Source organism: Chionomys nivalis, chromosome 8, assembly GCF_950005125.1.
Source record: "Chionomys nivalis chromosome 8, mChiNiv1.1, whole genome shotgun sequence".
Lineage (NCBI taxonomy): Eukaryota > Metazoa > Chordata > Mammalia > Rodentia > Cricetidae > Chionomys > Chionomys nivalis.
In genome coordinates, this window is record NC_080093.1 from 34,754,412 (window position 1) to 34,772,136 (window position 17,725).

Consider the following 17,725-nt stretch of genomic DNA (forward strand, 5'->3'; position numbering starts at 1 on the left):
TAGCCAAGATGACTGGAATACTTCTTCCTCTTCCGTGCATACTTTAAGAAGTAAGGCTTTGTGGCTGGAAAGTTGGCTCAGCAGTTAAGAGCACTGGCTGCTCTTACAGAGGTCCTGAGTTCAATTTCCAGCAACCCCATGGTGGCTCACAATTATAGTGAAATCTGATGCTCTCTTCTGGCATGAACTCATACATGAAGATAAAGGACTAGAGCACTCGTGTACATAAATAAATCTCTAATAAAGAAAAGGAAGAGGGTCTTTGTCGCTTGGTTTTTAGATGGTGATTATCAGTTTCCTTGGGTGTTCTTTGGAAACCGGGACCACGCAGGTTATCAATCACGCATCCTGCCTTGTTTGAGAAACAACATAATTAAAATTCACGGTAGAAAGACTTTCTAAAGTGACAAGTTGCTTTTTAAAGCTATTCCCATATCTTATTTTTGAATTTACTGTCAGTAATTAATTTACATTATTAAATAAGATTCAGTTCACTGGAGCTACTGAATAATTACTGTGTTAGTTAAGTAGTGTTTCTGTGACAGTGTAAGTTTTATTGAATGTGCCAAGTTACTTTTAGGGAGTAGTCTCAGAGTTCTTTGAAAATGGGTGAGAAATACATCATCCATCATGGATTTGACAAATTCATGATTAAGAGAATAATGAAATATATCAAATTTAAAGTTTTTAAAAATCAATGCATGGTCAATAAGTATTTTCCTAGTAATGTTTTAATACTTTTTTTCCCTGAAGGCACCGTGACAGAGAAGCTTTCCCCAAAGATTATGACATAGAGGGACCTGAGACAGTGAAAAAACTGTGTAATTCAACATATTGGCGGTTTGGAACTGACTGTCCAGTAAGTAGTTGCTGTTAATTTCTTTGTCTGAAATCTTTGTCATTCTGAAACAGTGAAAAGTATTTTCTCCCAATGCTGTTAGTCATTAGTGACATTAATTCGGTGGCTTGGTTACAGTACACTTAGCAAACCTCTTAAGGTTATTGGCTGAATTAGACGCAACAAAGTGCTTAGCATGCTGCCTGACTGTATTAGTTAGCCTTCTGCTGCTAATAAAAAAATATCTGACACAGGCTACGTTGAAGCAAAGACATTTATTTCCATTCCCAGTTCTGGAGGTTTAAGTCCAAAATCAGGTCATCTCACTGGTCTGATAAGCGTGGCATGTCATTGGGGGGGAATGCATGTCAGGGTAAGTAGCCACATTTTAGGGCAGGAATAAGAGGGAAAGTGAAACTGGGCCACTCAATTTCTTTGGAGAGTTGCTTGCCTCTTAAAGGTCCCCAGTGCTTGGCAGTTCTACCAGCGTGGGAGGATGTGGCGCTATCCTGCAGCCCCAGGATCTTGGTGGGACAGTAGCATCTTGCTGGATACCTTCCGTCTTCCAGAATAATCCTGTGAAACGGGTTTATCTCCATTTTATAGTAGCAGGGAGAGAGTCTCCTGAGAGCTGAGCTGTTCATTCAGAGTCACACAGCCAGGGAGTGGGAAGGTGACATTTGAACCAAGGTCTCTGAATGTTCTCCTTTTTATATACTTTTCTCGTGGTAGGTGTTACAAAAAATTAAACCTGCTATTAATAGGATCACAAAATTTTGGGATCCAGTCACAGAATATGCATTGTCTAAACAATTCCTATTTGAATCGGGCAGAGTGGGTTAATGCTTGTAAGCCTGAGTATCTGTCTAGTCAACATAAACTTAGCAGCCCAAAAACTCCTCACTTGTGCCATGCAATGGCAGTAGCCTTGGGGCTAAATAAAGGCCCATTTCAGGGGATAGAAGAGATGATTGAGTGATTGAGAGCATTTGATGCATGTCGTAAGGACCAGTGTTAAGATCTCACTACCTGTACAACAAGTGGGGCACCTGTCACTCACCTGTAACTCCAGCTCGGGGGGAGACAGAAACAAGATCAGCCTTGCCAGAAAGAAAGAAACAAACTTCAGTATCAGGGAAAGACCTTGTCCCTGTTTTATCCAAAGTTTTGGAAGAGGCCTAAGTCTGGAGTGCTTTTTAGGTTTTTTTTTCCCCCCGAGTTAGTATTACAAGTAGTCCAGGCTGGCCTCACACTTCCTATGTAGCTGAGGATGACCTAGAACCTCAGATCTTTCTTTCCACCTCCCACTATACTCAGCTATGAACGCCCTTGATATTTGTCCAGAAGCACAGAACCTAAGAAGCTGGTCTGCTTAGGCAGGACCATCTGAGACTTCCAAACCAGAGTAAATCACTACTGGCTGTTAAGTTTTTGGAGAGGCTGCCAAACTATTTGAAAGGGGATTTGTTTACCTGAGGATTGCTAGTTCAGAGAGACGTGTGTCCTGACATTTCAAAAATGTAGGACCCTAATCTGCGACACTGGTTTGAGAACTTTAGGGAGGGGTGCTATGCCTGACGCGGCGGAACGGAGGCGAGATGGAGCCAGCTGCCCTCAGAGTTGCCAAGTATCTCTAAATGTGTTGGCCTGGACAAGCCACAAGATAAAACCTGCTGGAGTCCTCTGAGAAAAACTGTAGTACAGGGGGAGAGAGGCAGCAACCTAGCACAGGAGACACACTAAATGCCAAAGCTCGGGAGAGGAATTACCGTTGCTGCAGCGCTAGGCCAGAGGACTGACGGTGTGCTGCGCCATCTTCCTAACTGACCACACTGTCTCCAGAGTCCAGTCAGAGGCGTGTGGTGACAGCAGGAAGAACTGTCGGGTGTTGCCACGCTGGGAAGGAACAGTGAGTCACCCTAAACCCTCACCAGGTAGCAATGGGAACTTCGGGATAATATAGAAGAATAGAAGGAGAGGCCAAGAAATATGCGTAGTCAGTCTTGGTCAAACTGTGTCCTGTTGATCATGATCTCAGGTCTGGCTCCATGAGGTCCTGCTGGCACAAGGGAAATCACTACAGCAGGAAGGGTGGTAGTTCACTTCTAGTCATGAAGTGACCACTTCTGCCTGGAAGTGGGGGCCGGACTGTTATTCATAGCGCGTAGGCAGCAGGGCTACTACTGTGGGGATTTGAGATAAGCTAGGAGAGACTCAGATCATAAGCTGTGGAAGTAAAACATAATCGGTCAAGACAATGTCTGAGTCTTCCCCTCAGGGAAAGAAATGATGAATGAGTCTCTCTCGATTTGGGCTTAAAGGCCATCTTCTAGTAAAGACAGACTAGGTTCATTGCTTTTTATGATTAGACCTCTGTTTCTCAAGCACTGGGCTATGCTACACCTGTAACTCTAACTACAAATGGCTCTGTTCTCCCTGTCTGTTAGTAAACTTGCCAAACCTCCATTTGGAAACCACCTACCCCTGAGCTATAAAAACCTTATCTTCCCCACAGCCAGTGCTGACATCTTGTACTTCTGCCTTAGGGGGAGGCAGTTCATGTACATGGATAAAAACCTTGCTTTAATTCATTGCTTGCTTTAATTTGCCATGGTGATTTGGGTCTTTCTCCTCACATCTTTGGGACTAACCTAAAGAACGTGTTAGAAGGTGCTCTGGCTCTCTTGTTTGAGCCTGGGAAAGAGTGAATAGGAGGCCAGAGGTGGCACTCTGCCCGTCGCCAGCAAGTAGCAACTGGAGATCCTTAGTTAAAGAATGCCCAAAAGCAATCTTAAAAATGTTCTAGGAGAGGAGTTGATTTTGAATGTCAGCCAAATCCATGCACCGTGGCTCTTGTCAGGGGAGTAAGGGCCATTTAACATTACATCTTACCACCCAGTCTCTCCCCTTCAGCTAGACCTGGCCGGCATCCATGAGTAGAGAGGGAGAGGGCAGAGCCCTGTCCTTGTGGTTCTAGTTCTAGGCTCCCAGGCCTGTAGCTCTCAGTTGAGAAAAGGGGGTATTTGGTGTAATAAATAGAAGTGCTGATCTCACTGGACTGGGTACTTTCATAAATGGAATTATAATCTTTTGGAGACTTGAATGTTGGCCAAGGTTTCCCACCAGGTCCCAATGCCTTTCAGCCCCAAAGCAAACACAGAGGTCTACATTAATTATAAACTGATTGGCCTATTAGCTCAGGCTTCTTATTAACTAATTATTATATCTTATACTAGTCCATAATTCTTGTCTGTGTTAACCATGTGGCTTGGTACCTTCCATCAGCAAGGCATTCTTATCTTGTTTCCTCTCTGTCTGGAGGATGACTGCAGACTGCATCTTTCCTCTTCCCAGCATTCCCCTGTTCTCATTGCCTGCCTCTACTTCCTCTCTGGTTGCCCCACCTGTACTTCCTGCCTGGCTACTGGCCAATCGATGTTTTATTAAAAATAATGCAAGTGACCATTGTCCCACAGCACTTGAAGGGCCAGAAATGCTGCAATACTATCCTAAAACTTCTATCAAACTAAAGATGAGAAGGCAGTGGGTGTGGTGGGCTAAAGGGACAGCTTGGCCAAAACAGTTTTGTGATTCATCCTGTCAGTATTCAGTGTGATAGTTCAGTTCAATATGAAAAGCATCTCTGTATGACTCAGGCATGTAGCATCTGTGACCTGTATTTTACCAGAAGAAAACTGAGACCATTGAAATCGATCACTGTTCATGGTCAAATATCTAGACAGTATATTCAAGTTGGCACTAAAGTCTAATGTCTGAAATATTGCTACTGTGAGGAACAACTGTGGGGAATCCATGGAATTGGTGAACTAATCACTCACTTGACTTTTCTATCTGAGGAGGTAAAACTTAATTCTCTGGGGCTAGTGAGAAAGGGAAACACACACACACATACACACACACACATCTCCACCAGGTCAGGATCTCACCTTGGGTGCTGATTCTTGACAAGCCTTCAGCAGGTCAGAGAAACTGAAGAGGAGATGCAGAGCAGGTGAACTGCTGGATAGACAAACAGACACAAGAGGGCTTTTCTGAGGGCAAAGCTTAGCTCCTCACTTTGTCATTTCTGATGCTCGTGCTCTATTCTTCTTCTGTTCTTCAACTCTGATGTTTCCCTTCTGTCTCTCTTGATGTCATTTTTCTAGACGCTTCCTGATGTCTTCCTTCTGCATCTTTCCTCCTGTTTTCCTTCTCTCCTGTCCTTTTTATTCCCCTTACAGCCTATAGATCCCAGGAAAGTCTTTTAAGGAGTATAAAAATTGAAATGTGGTTACATTCTATTTTTTAAGTGAATGATTGCAATTATTATAAGTAAAAGACAGCATGTTTTCCATATGCCTTCCATGATTAAACATTTTACGTATTACAGGTGAAAAGCAAGTTGACTCAAGAACCCACATGCATTCATACCCAAGCAACTTGTTATAGATTTAACAGTGTGTAAGCAAGCAAGGTATTTTTCTCAGCTAGTTCTTTTGCTGGCAGGCTGCATTTTGCAGTTACAAAGAAAGGAACAATTACTTTATTATTTGTCTCAAAGGGTAATCTTATAAAAAAAATCTTAAAAGAATCACAAATCTAAACTTTTAAATACAAAAAACAACCTGTCAGCTCTCTTTTAAATCATCAGGGTGCATACCCGTTCATCGACAGTTTTCTATATCGGGAAGCTGAAGGCAGAAATGGGTGCAAGAAAATAATCATCGCCTTTGATCACCAATCCATCCTAGCAAGAAAGATACATTATCCGGTAATAGTCAGGCTGTCATTGTCCTTGTTTATTAACCTCAACGAGTCCCTCACTCAACTATGTGCCTTTCTAAACCTTAAATTGTTCCCCAAGGTTTTCCACCTCAAAGCCATTAACAAAACACCTCAACCAAACCTAACAATTCTACATGCCTAAATTCTTTCTAAGGGTGGTTGAATCATTAATCTGCTTCAGCAGCAAAACTTAGAAAAAGTCAATCACTATTATTTTAAGTATGAGTAACACTGCCCAGTGAGGGGCTAGAAGTCCCCTGAGAGTTTTCATATGACCCATAGATGATGAGGGATGTGGTGTGTGAAGGGCAACAATCAGAGCTATGCTCAATAATGGCATGATGTCCTCAGGACATGTAGTCCTCAGGGCTTTGCCTGTCCAAGGCTCACCATGAGTTCTAATGCTGCTTGTTGGTGCCCTTGCATGACTCCTGACACAGACTCTTTTAAGCTCTGCCACTTGCATTTGTCCCACTGCTCCACAATGAGTTCGTTAGCTTGCTGATCTCCATATACTGCATCCTGACTGCTCTGTAATCTTGCTTGAAATAATACACATTTCACTGTATATATCAAGTTCTCTGTCTATCTATCTATCTATCTATCTATCTATCTATCTATCTATCTATCTATATCTATCTATCTATCTATCTATCTATCTATCTAGTGATCTATCATCTATCTATCTCATATATACGTATACATGTATGTACATATGTATCACAATGTGTTGGGACTTTGATGTTTTGCACCTGAACTTCAGCTTTGTCCCCTTCTCTCGAGTTATGTGTGCAAACACTCTGGCTAGCTCTTTCCCGTCTGATTTCCCACACACTCCCAACCCAGAAAGCTTTCTTAGCATTTTCCTGTTTTTGCAAGATTTCTGCTGAATGGCTTACTCTTGTGTCCAATGACATTTCTGTTTAGCTAGTTAAAAGTCTGTATGCTTGAATTCCTTGGCTGCACGGATTCCTGTGGGCATCAGTTATCTGCAGGAGTTTCCGACAGGACTCTGTCTATATTTTGGATAAGGCTCCAAGAACAAAACAAGTTTCACAAACTGAAGCTTAGGATCTAAGGTGCCCAAAGAGTAATTTGAGAATTTGGGTAAGACTGTACTCTAGGCTTCATCTGTAAAGCTCCTTATAGACACAGGTTCTAGTGATCTACCCAAAGAAACAGAAGAGGAGGGAGCTGGCTATGTGATTGTTAGGTTAACCAGAGCTCATGAGTCCAGCTCCCAAGATTACCTCCAGGGTTCAGGTCAGAAGCCACAACATACCGAAAGGAACTTAGAATAGTTCTAATCTGAGGGGTTATGGAATAACTCACACACATGTAGCTAGAGTCATGATCTTTATTCTTCTGTTAGCTCTAATTCTTCCCCTGTAGCTTCTAGTTCTCCTTTGTTCCAATTCTCTGTTTCAAATTTCCTCCACTTTTATGTTCACCTAACTTAAATACACTTTTTTTTAAACAGGAGGCTTGAAGCAATAATAAAAAATTTATAAGGGCTGCATCTCATTGGTCAAAAGCACATTCATTTGGGTGGGCGATAAGGGCAGAGTCCTTTACCATGGCAACACAAAGTTTCAAGGTTTCTGGGGTAAGACTGGGTCCAGAGGGCAAGAGCGCAGTGTCCAGTGAGACAAGCTTTGAGACTTGGTCGTTTATCAGTTAAAGAACAAGCATGGTGTTTTTAGGATGCTTTGTGTTAGTAACCTTGGTTAGACACCTGCATATGCACGAATTTAATTGTTCTTAATAATAAAAACCTAGAGTTTGATATTAGCGAGTAAAAGCTGAAATATCAGAGAAGCAGAGCAGCCAGCCACTAAAGTTCTTACCTCTACAAAATCCTCATACTGGAAGGGACTGAGCTCCTGTCTCTATGAATCCTCAGACTGAATGGGCTATCCTGTCTCGACAAGTCCTCAGACTGAATGCTTTGAACTCCTGTTTCCTCTTGTCTTATATTCCTCTCTCTGTCCAGCTATATCCCTTCCTGTCTCTATCTCTTTACTGTTGGGATTAAAGGTGTGTGCCCCCCAAATCCTAGGATTAAAGGTGGGAACCACCACCACTTGACTCTGTTTCTGTTTTAGACTGGATCAATTTAGTGTGGCTGATTGTGGCCTTGAACTCACTGAGATCCATCTGTCTCTGTCTCCCAAATGCTGGGATTAAAGCATTTTTGGCCTCTATGGCTAACTAGTGTGGCTAGCTCAGCATGCTGATCTTCAGGCAAGCTTTATTTGCTATAGCACAAACAAAATATCATCACACCTGGGACTCTGACCGTGTGCACTACTATACAGTTTTAAGCTTATGATCCATTTACAGAAATATCTAATATAATTTGAATTTACCCTGAGGTAAAAATGAGTTAGTTGTGTTCAGTTTGTCTTAGAAGAGAAATTTTTATTTTCTTGTGTTAGTTGGAATGAAAAAAACAAAGTAGGCTATTAAGTGCCTTACAGTCCTCATAGGACAATAGATCTAGTTATGAAGCATATACTAGTATATTTTTACATATCAAAATCATACAGCTTAATGGGACGTCATCTTCCTGACCATCTATGTATATATGTGCCAATGAGACAGAGATGCAATCATGAGATTATCGATCATATCAAATGAACTTGCACACTACAGTGCAGGTATTAGGGAGACACTGTAGCTGCTTAAGCAAATGCAAATTTTTTTTCGAGACAGGGTTTCTCTGTGGTTTTGGAGCCTGTCCTGGAACTAGCTCTTGTAGACCAGGCTGGTCTCGAACTCACAGAGATCTGCCTGCCTCTGCCTCCCGAGTGCTGGGATTAAAGGCGTGCACCACCGCCTGGCAAGCAAATGCAAAATTACAGACAAGAGCTACAGTTTCCAGAGTTGGCGGTCCTGCAGGCCCTGCCTGAGTGGGATTCTCCTCCATCAGAGAATCATTCCTCTGGTGGGTTGACATCTGAATACTAGTTATCACCTGCTGTATGCTTCCATGGCCCTCAACACTAGGAGTGGAGTAAGGATGTTCTTGGGCCAAGAAGTGGCTTTTGTGAGTCAAGTGTGTGCCACAAGGAAGGAAGAGGTGACATGTGGTCATTTCGGAACCTGTCCTCATGTGGGGTGGAAAGAAGACCACCTAGATTTCCAGGGGTAGAAGCAGGATATTATTTCATTTACATTCCTCAGAATTCTGCACATGACTCCTGCACTGGCATAATTTCCATCCTCTCCCCCCCTCCAACTCCTCCTGTTTTTTTCGCACCTCAAATTCATGACCTGTGGAACGGTATTTTAAAATCCTGCCAGAATCATCTTGCATCATGAGATATGAGACCTTTTATTCTTTCCAGAGAGGATCTCAAAGCTACCAAAGAATTCAAAGAAGGTCATCTTTGAATAGTCATAAATGTCAGGAATGGATGGTAAAACATAGACATCCCCAGAGGAAGCAAGAACTTGATCGCACCCTGCACTAATTATTAAGTCTGTCTTTCTTCTGCCCCACATCCTGATACCCTGCCACCAGCACCTCTCGTCCCCATTCTGACAAGGGTGGTCTGGAGAGCAGGGACCAATTCCAGGAGGGCAGGAAGACAACTATGCCCTCCTGCTCCCACTGAAGCAGATTAGGCCAAAGTAACTTTAAGACAAAGATTCTTCAGCTTTAAACAAAGTGTGACCTTTGTATAAAGGACTGAGCATGAAACCTACCCAGCAAGACTTCTTGGGAAAGAAACAGCCAGAACTGGTAACCAGAAAAGTCCTGGGGCTAGTTTTCTATTTCACCACGCACAAGAAAGGACCAGCTCCTCCAAATGAATGAGGAGGGGCAGTGGCTGGAGGAGGAAGGATGCTTGTTTTCCAGTTGTTCCCAGGAAGAAGTCTTGTTTACTCAAGGACCAGTTACAGATTCACATATAAAAGAGGAGCTCAGTCTCTGAACCCTCTCTGTTCTCCATCAGCACTTTGGGTTTCTTTGCAGATCACCAGCCACGTTTCAGACTTAGCTGTAGTCTGTCTTCCTCTACTAGAGTAAAAGCTCTATAAATGTAGGATCATCACTCTGTTTGGTTCCTTTTAGAGTCCCAATTCCTAAAGCAGTGCCCAGCACATTGAGTCTGTACTCAAGTACTCGGAAGGAAGGAAGGAAGGAAGGAAGGAAGGAAGGAAGGAAGGAAGGAAGGAAGGAAGGAAGGAAGGAAGGAAAGACTACATTGATTAACTATGTTTGAGGCATCATCATCATAATTATTTTTATTATTATTATACTTATTAGTGTGTGTGTGTGTGTGTGTGTGTACACACACACAAGGATATGCACACCTACTTTTACCTGGTGAGGCCACTCTGACGTGGAGGTGGGAGTCACTGGATAAATAAAGTCCACTTTCCAAGAAGTGGTCTGTGGTTCCACTTAAACTAAAGATCTTATGTATGTGGAATTAAATTTCAAGAAGAAAGTAAGACACTTTTACCAGAGGGTTGGAGAGGAAGGGTGGGAGTGGGAGAGGGTGGAGAGAGTGAGTAACTTAGTACCAAGTGCCAATAGGTAGGGGAATGAGGGTTTGTGTCCTATTGCACAGAACCAAGTTCATAGCAATGGGCTTTTGCAATAAATAAAAAGAGAAGGTTTTGCAAGTCTTTAAAGATATGGTAAACATTTGAGGCAATGGATATAATAATTACAGAGATTTGGTCATTGTACAATACAATGAGTTGAAACATCACAGCCTATAAATTCATACAATTAGTATTTGTCTGATAAAAATATTAAAGACTTTATTTTTTTTATTTTTATTTTTTGGTTTTTTGAGACAGGGTCTCTCTGTAGCTTTGGAGCCTGTCCTGGAACTAGCTCTTGTAGACCCGGCTGGCCTCGAACTCACAAAGATCCACCTGCCTCTACCTCCCGAGTGCTGGGATTAAAGGCGTGCGCCACCACCACCCGGCTAAAAACTTTAAAAAGAATGACTAATATACTTAAATATGAACTATGTTGGTGGGAAACATGGCATTGAAATTTAATGACTCTAAAGGGGGAATAAGAAGATATAATCGTATCAGATCTCAGACACTTGAGTATAACTCACTTGGTTAGTTCAGATGACTTAGTAGATGGTAATTTACAGTGTGATCTTAAAGATGCCTCTTGTGAGTTAGCAGATGGTAATTTGACACTGCCGTCTTACAGATGCTATAGTCAAACTTTCTTTGAGCCATCAACCCCCAAAATAATGATATGGGGACTTCTTATTAAGAATAAAAGCTGGCCTTAGCTTAGGCTTGTTCCCAATGAGCTCTTTGATTTTTTTAATGACTTAATTTTTTTAATTTTAGGTGTATTGATGTTTTGCCTGCACACATATCTATGTGAGGGTGTTAGATCCCCTGGAACTGGAGTTATAGACACCCAAATAGCTCTTAAAACATAAATTAACCCATTTATATTAATCTGTGTTCTGCACACGGCTCATTACCTCTCCTCAGTACTTATACATCTGATTTCCTCTGTGTCTCTTTGCTAATTCCCCACAGAGTTCCTGCCTCTCTCCAGAAGTCCCACCTCCCCTCTCCTGCCTAACTATTGGCCATTTATCTATTTATGAAACCAATCTGAAGGTGCCTTTCTCCCTACATTGGGCACCTAGTGGTGTTTTTAACTAAGTTTCTATCATTCTATTTACCAATAAAGATTTGGGAGTCAGATGTTGGAGTGAATACCTGTAGCTCAGAGATGTCCAGTAGCAACTAGCTGGCCTTCCTTTTGGGCCAGAGACCCACCAAGAAAGTATCTCTCCTGCCATCCCAACCCCCCCTCCCCAAAAAAAGACCGTGAAACTCTAAGTTCCTCCCCTACTTCTTCCTGTGTGTCTCTCTATCCATATTCCTGGCTCCTCCATACTCTCTAGGGTTAATTCCTGTCAACTAGTTGCTGACTCTGCCCCCTGATCCAGGGTTGATTTTGTTAACTCAGTCTTGGGGTTTCACAATGTGATCAAATATCCTGCAACAAGATGTCTCTTGGCTTCCTGCCTAAATATCTGAAGGAAGCACACAAACCAGAATCTTACAGACAAATCCCTTGAAGTGCCATTATCAAAGGAAGGCATTGGGCAGTGGGCTGCTGAGCCAGGGCCACCTCTTGCTTCCTGACTCTGCATCCTCCTAATGTGAGGTTGATGGCAGCCTTCTGTGCATCCTCTCCTGGAACTCCTTTGGACCATCTTTTCTAGCATCAGTATAACTGCATCTGCCTTTCCTCTTTGAGGAGTTCTATATACATTTTGGCCCATTGAGTGGTCCTCTCCTGATTTCTGCTGCATCTGTGGGTTTAATTCTTTTACCAAATATCTTCTCTGCAATTTCTAAGGATTTGGGACAGGGATGAAAGCAGGGTACCCATCATTTAGATCAGATCACTCGCCTTTGATGTTCCATTTAGGCACCAGTCACCAAGTCTTAATTTAGCACTGGTATGAACTAGTTTTCTTTTTAAACATACATCATTTTGTTTAAGCAGGGATAAGGGTTACAGTTCATTAGTGGGACTTAAATGGTACGGCCACAGACATACATACAAGGTGGAACATGCACACATCTGGAGTCTTTTGCCTCCACTATCTGTTTATATTGCTTCGTGGAAGTATTCTTTCCATTGTGGTTATAAAGTCATTAGTTTTAGAGGTAGGGGTAACATGAGAGGAGCCATAGAGAGGAGAGAGAGGCTTGGAATAATACAAATATAGTATTAATACATGGAATCCTTGAAAATTTAAATTTGAAAATTCAGCTCAGCATTGATTCACCTTCAACTTGCTTTTCCTCCATTGAGTCAGTGCCTACACAGAGTAGGTCATAATTTATTCCTAATACTTATTTCCTTTATTTAAATATTTTATTTGTTTAAAATGATCTTACAGAGCAACATCTGGAGAGATGATAGCTCAGTGGCTAAAAGCCCTTGCTGGAACCAGGTTCAATTCCCAGTACCCACATGACAGCTGACAACTTCCTGGAACTTGAGTTCCAGGAATTCATTGCTCTGACCTCCACAGGCACCAAGCACACACATGGTACACATATAAACATGTAAGCAAAACACTTAAACACATCAAAATAAATAAACAACCAAGCACACACACACACACAGTATACAAACATGTAAGCAAAACACTTACAGACATCAAAATAAACAACCAAGCACACACACGATATACAAACATGTAAGCAAAACACTTACAGACATCAAAATAAACACTTAGGCAAATAAAAACCAAAAGTAACAGGTTTATATATGGTATTTTCATAATCCTTAATTTAGCTATTTCTGTCTCCGCCCCACATTGTCTCCTCATTTCTGTCTCCTTTCTCCACTGTTCCCTTTTGCCTCATTCTTTTCCTTCCCCACAGAGGTCTATTGTCTTCCCTGCACCTTTCCTTGGAGCTACTTCTTTTTTTTCTTTATAATTTCATGGGTTTCTTTCTAGTTTCCTGGCCTTTACATATTTACTCCCACCTAGATATAAATATTTAACAGTTATATGGTAGAATCTGCATATGAGAGCGAGCATATGGCATTTGTCTTTCCGAGCCTGGGTAACATTGATTAATACAATATTTTCCAGTTTCATCCAGTTTCTTACTAGTTCCATTTTTCTTTGTGGCTGAATAAAATTCCACTGTATATACATAAAATAATATTTGGTACAAGTACCATCAGTTTTATGGTCAGATCATAAAAAGCCTATTGGTCATGTTCCAATAATTAGAATATCAGATCGAAGTGATGAATTTCATGTAAGGCCAAAGCTTTTCTCTGCTAAGGTTTGTAGATCAGTCTGGGTCTTGAACAGACTGTGGAAGGGAATGGGAAGGTGAAGTATAGGGTATGACTGATTGATTTTCTATTTTCCTCCCTGCTCTAACCCCCCACACTCTAGACAACTGCACAGCTAGAAGGTGCTTTTGTAATTGTCTACTATTAATCCCTTCACCAAGACTATCTCAGGACAGGAAGTGATTTTTTTTTTATATTTCAGGATGATCAGAGAACAAAAAAGAGATTACCCAGGATTTAGGGGCAAGAAAAACAAAACGAAACAGAACAAACAAAAAACCAAAATATATCTTATAAAAGCCTGCTTGAACAGGTAGCAGGGGAAATGAAATTATTTTTTTCTGATTGTATTCTATGAATATTACTTGTTCAAAGCAGTGTTGGTTTTATTGCTGGGGACCTTTCTAGGGTCCTTTAGGTCCTGAGTTAAACTAGATGTGGAGGCAGAGCTAGGGTCTCTGTGGGCAGCACAGCTGCTGAGAAACAAGAGTGGCCTTCTTGGTGTTCTGTTACCGTTATTAATTAATTAATTAATTACTTTATTTGTTTATTCTTTTGCTCTCTCAAGAGAGAGTTCCTTTGTGTAGCCTTGGCTGTCCTAGAACAGAACTAGGTTTGTAGATCAGGCTGCCCTCGAACTCACAGAGACCCTCCCGCCTCTGCCTCCCGAGAGCTAGGATCAACGGCGTGTGCCACCACCAATGACTTTTTTTTTAAATAGATAAAGCAGGCTGTATTTTTCCATCTTCAACTCTTTAATTAAAAATATTTCATTCAATAGATTTTGACCATGTTTTCCGTTCCCTAACTTCTGCCAGTTCTTCCCACTCCCTCCCCATTCAACTTTGTGTGTGCTCTCTTTCAAAAGCAAGCAAGCAAATGAACAGAAGCAACAAGGAACAAAAATAAAAACACAAGAAAAAACAAAAATTAGCGGATAAATCGTACAAAACACAGAAACTAAAATCAACACAAATAGACAAAAGACCAATATGACAAAAGAATGCCAAAATACAGAAAAGTAAAACATACACAAAAATATCGTTGTATTTCTTTTGCATTGGTCAACTGCTCCTGGGAATGATGAGTCCTGCCCTGAATTGTGGTTATTATACCTAGGGAAACTCTATTGGAGAAAACCAGTTTTCCCTTTGCCAGCTGGTACTGGTTGCAGATATCTTTGTGACTAGCGGTGGGACCCTGTGTCCACTTCCCTCTGTCAGTACTGGGACCCTGTCTGGCTTGGATGTATTCAAGTATCGGGCATGCTGCTATATTTTCTATGCATTCATAAATAGATCAGTCTTGTGCCTAGAAGACACTTTCCTTGGACTCATCTATGACCTCTGGCTTTTACAGTCCTTCTGCCTCCTCTTCCTCATAGATCCCCAACACTTTTAGGGGAGGGAGGAATTTGATGAATAAATCCTATTTATGACTGAGTGCTCCAAAGTCTCGTACTATCTTCACACCGTCTAGTTGTGGATCTCTGTGTTAACCCTAATATACTTCCGAAAGCTTCTCTGACGTAGGCTGAGCAAGACACTTATCTATGGATTTAGTAGTATATCGTTAGGAATCATTTTATTGCTTTGTTCCTGTAGCAGAATTATAGTGGTAGAATTTCCTTAAGTCCTTGACCTATCTAATCTCAGGTTTTTGGCCCCGTTACAGAATGTGTTTTATCTTATGGACTGGGCCTTAAATCCAATGGAAAGATTCTCGGTTACTATCATAACGTTTGTGCCCCTGTTTCACCAGCTTGTTTTGCAGACAGGTCAGTTGTAGGTGTTCGGGTTTGTAGCTGGGTGGATGATCATCTTTTTCCTCCAGTAGTGTGCAGAGTAACTTCCAGTACCATGAATGGTAGTCAGTAAGGGTGAAGCTTCTAGTTAGGCACCAGCTTGATTTCAATGTGTTCAACGGCATGCATATTGTCTTCAGTAATGGGACCTTACCTGCAGTTGTAGAGATCAACCCAAATCCTTGGCAATAGCCTGCGATGTTTGGGGGTTCCATGGGGACTCCTGTAACCCATTCTTAGAAGGGGAGGTTTTACTTGGTGGCATGAGATGTCTTGTTGATGCATTTTCTTCCCTATCATTTGGTGACTCCACTTAGATTCCTTCTAAAGAAGCTTCCACAAGAGTTTTCCATATTATTTTTTTTCAAATGGCCTTTAGTGTTAGTTATCCCTCCTATATTTTCTTCTCTACCCTTCTCTGTCACCCTTCTATTTTCTAATTTCATCTTTATCACTCCATAACATTATATTTCAATTCCCCTTCCTAGAGAGATCCTCTACTCCCACCTGGCTCCTTACTAAGTACCTGACCTCTTTGGTTATTCAGAGTGTAGCACACATAAGAAAAGTTTACAAGTTAGCGTCCACATATAAGAGGAAACATAAATTAAATTGTCTTTTGGGGTTTGAGTCACCTCATTCAAGAAGACTGTTTTTAACTCCACCCATTTTTCTGTAAATTTTATTTTTCATAGCTGAATAATATTCCATCCGCATTCCTGTACCACATTTTTATTGTCTCTATGTCAGTTGATGGGTGTGTAGGCTGTTTCCAATCTCTGGTTATTGTGAATGCAGAATCTCCTTATGATTCTCTGGATTTCCTCAGTTTCTGTTGTAACTCCCCCCCCACTTTCATTTCTAATTGTATTAATTTGGATCTTCACTCTTTGCCTTTTGGTTAATTTGGCTAATGATTTGTCAGTCTTGTTGATTTTCACGGAGAACCAATTCTTCATTTTTATTTGTTTTGTTTTTGCTTATTTGTTTCTATTCCATTTATTTCAGCCCTGAGTCTGATTGTTTCTTTTTTTCTTTCTTTCTTTCTTTCTTTTTTTTTTTTTTTTTGATTTTCGAGACAGGGTTTCTCCATAGCTTTTTGGTTCCTGTCCTGGAACTAGCTCTACTAGACCAGGCTGGCCTCGAACTCACAGAGATCCGCCTGCCTCTGCCTCCTGAGTACTGGGATTAAAGGCGTGCACCACCACCGCCCGGCTTGATTGTTTCTTTTGATCTGCTCCTTTGGGTACCATTTCTTCTTGTTCTAGAGCTTTCAGGTGTGTCATTAGGTGGGTAGTATGAAATCTCTCCAGTTTTTATGTAGGCTTTCAATGCTGTGAACTTGCCTCTTAGAACCGCCTTCATCATCTTCCATAGGTGTGGGTATGTTGTTTTTTAATTTTTATCCAGTTCTAAAACATTTTTAATTTTCTTCTTGATTTCTGTGTTGACCTGATTTTCCTCAATAGTGAGTTGTTCAATTTCCATGAATTTGTAGACTTTTTGTTTCTTTAGTTGTCATAATCTAGCTTTTATGGTAGTCAGAAAGAATGCAGAAAAAAAAAAAGAAAGAATGCAGAGTGTTATTTCAATTTTCTTAGATGTTGATACTTTCTTTGTGCCTAAATATGTGGTCAATTTTGTTGAAAGTTCCATGAGCTACTGAAAAGAAAGAATATTCTTTGGTGTTCGGGTGGAATGTTCCATATGTCTCTGTTAGGTCCGTTTGATTTATGGCATTATTTAATTCTGGTATTTCTCAGTGTAGTTTTTGTCTGGATGACCTGTCCACTGGTGAGAGTGGAATATTAAAGTCTCCCACCTTCACTATGTGACAACCAAGATGTGCTTTCAGCTGTATTGGTGTTTCTTTCATGGACTCAGCTGTCCTTATGTTATAAACATAAATGTTCAGAATTATAATATCCTTTGATAACATTTTTAATGAATATGTAGTATTTTTCCTTATCTCTTCTGAGTAGCTTTAGTTTGAAATCTATTTTGCCAGATGTAAAATGGTGAAATCTGTTTGCCTATTGTATCCATTTGTTTGGACTACCTTTTTCCTTTGTCCTTGAATGAATGACTGAATGAATGGATGGGTGGATGGATGGGTGGATGGATGGATGGATGGATGGATGGATGGATGGATGAAATTTATGCCCTGGCAATGCTGAAGCATGCATGGGCAGCCTGTATATGGCAACTCAGTCGAACTTGTCCATATTGTGTTTAATGGTCTAAGTTAATGAGGATCAGTGATCAGGTCTCTTCCTCAAGAGAGCACCAGCTCTCATTACAGATGGTTATGAGCCACTCTGTGGTTGCTGAGAATTGGACTCAGGTCCTTTAGAAGAGCAGGCAGTGCTCTTAACCGCTGAACCATCTCTTTTTCCTGAAGGTGATGCATATCCTTGATGATGAAGTGTCTTTCTTTGATCAGTAGAAAGATGGGTTCTAG

General features: G+C 41.1%; 1 protein-coding gene across 1 annotated transcript in view; it reads left to right on the plus strand.

The window, feature by feature from the left end:
- Cfap95 (cilia and flagella associated protein 95) overlaps positions 1-17,725 on the plus strand; it is an 86,498-nt gene that overhangs the window by 29,276 nt on the left and 39,497 nt on the right. The window contains exon 2 of the mRNA XM_057779424.1: positions 754-859. Within this exon, the coding sequence (XP_057635407.1) occupies positions 754-859 (106 nt within the window). The remainder of the gene's footprint in view (positions 1-753; positions 860-17,725) is intronic.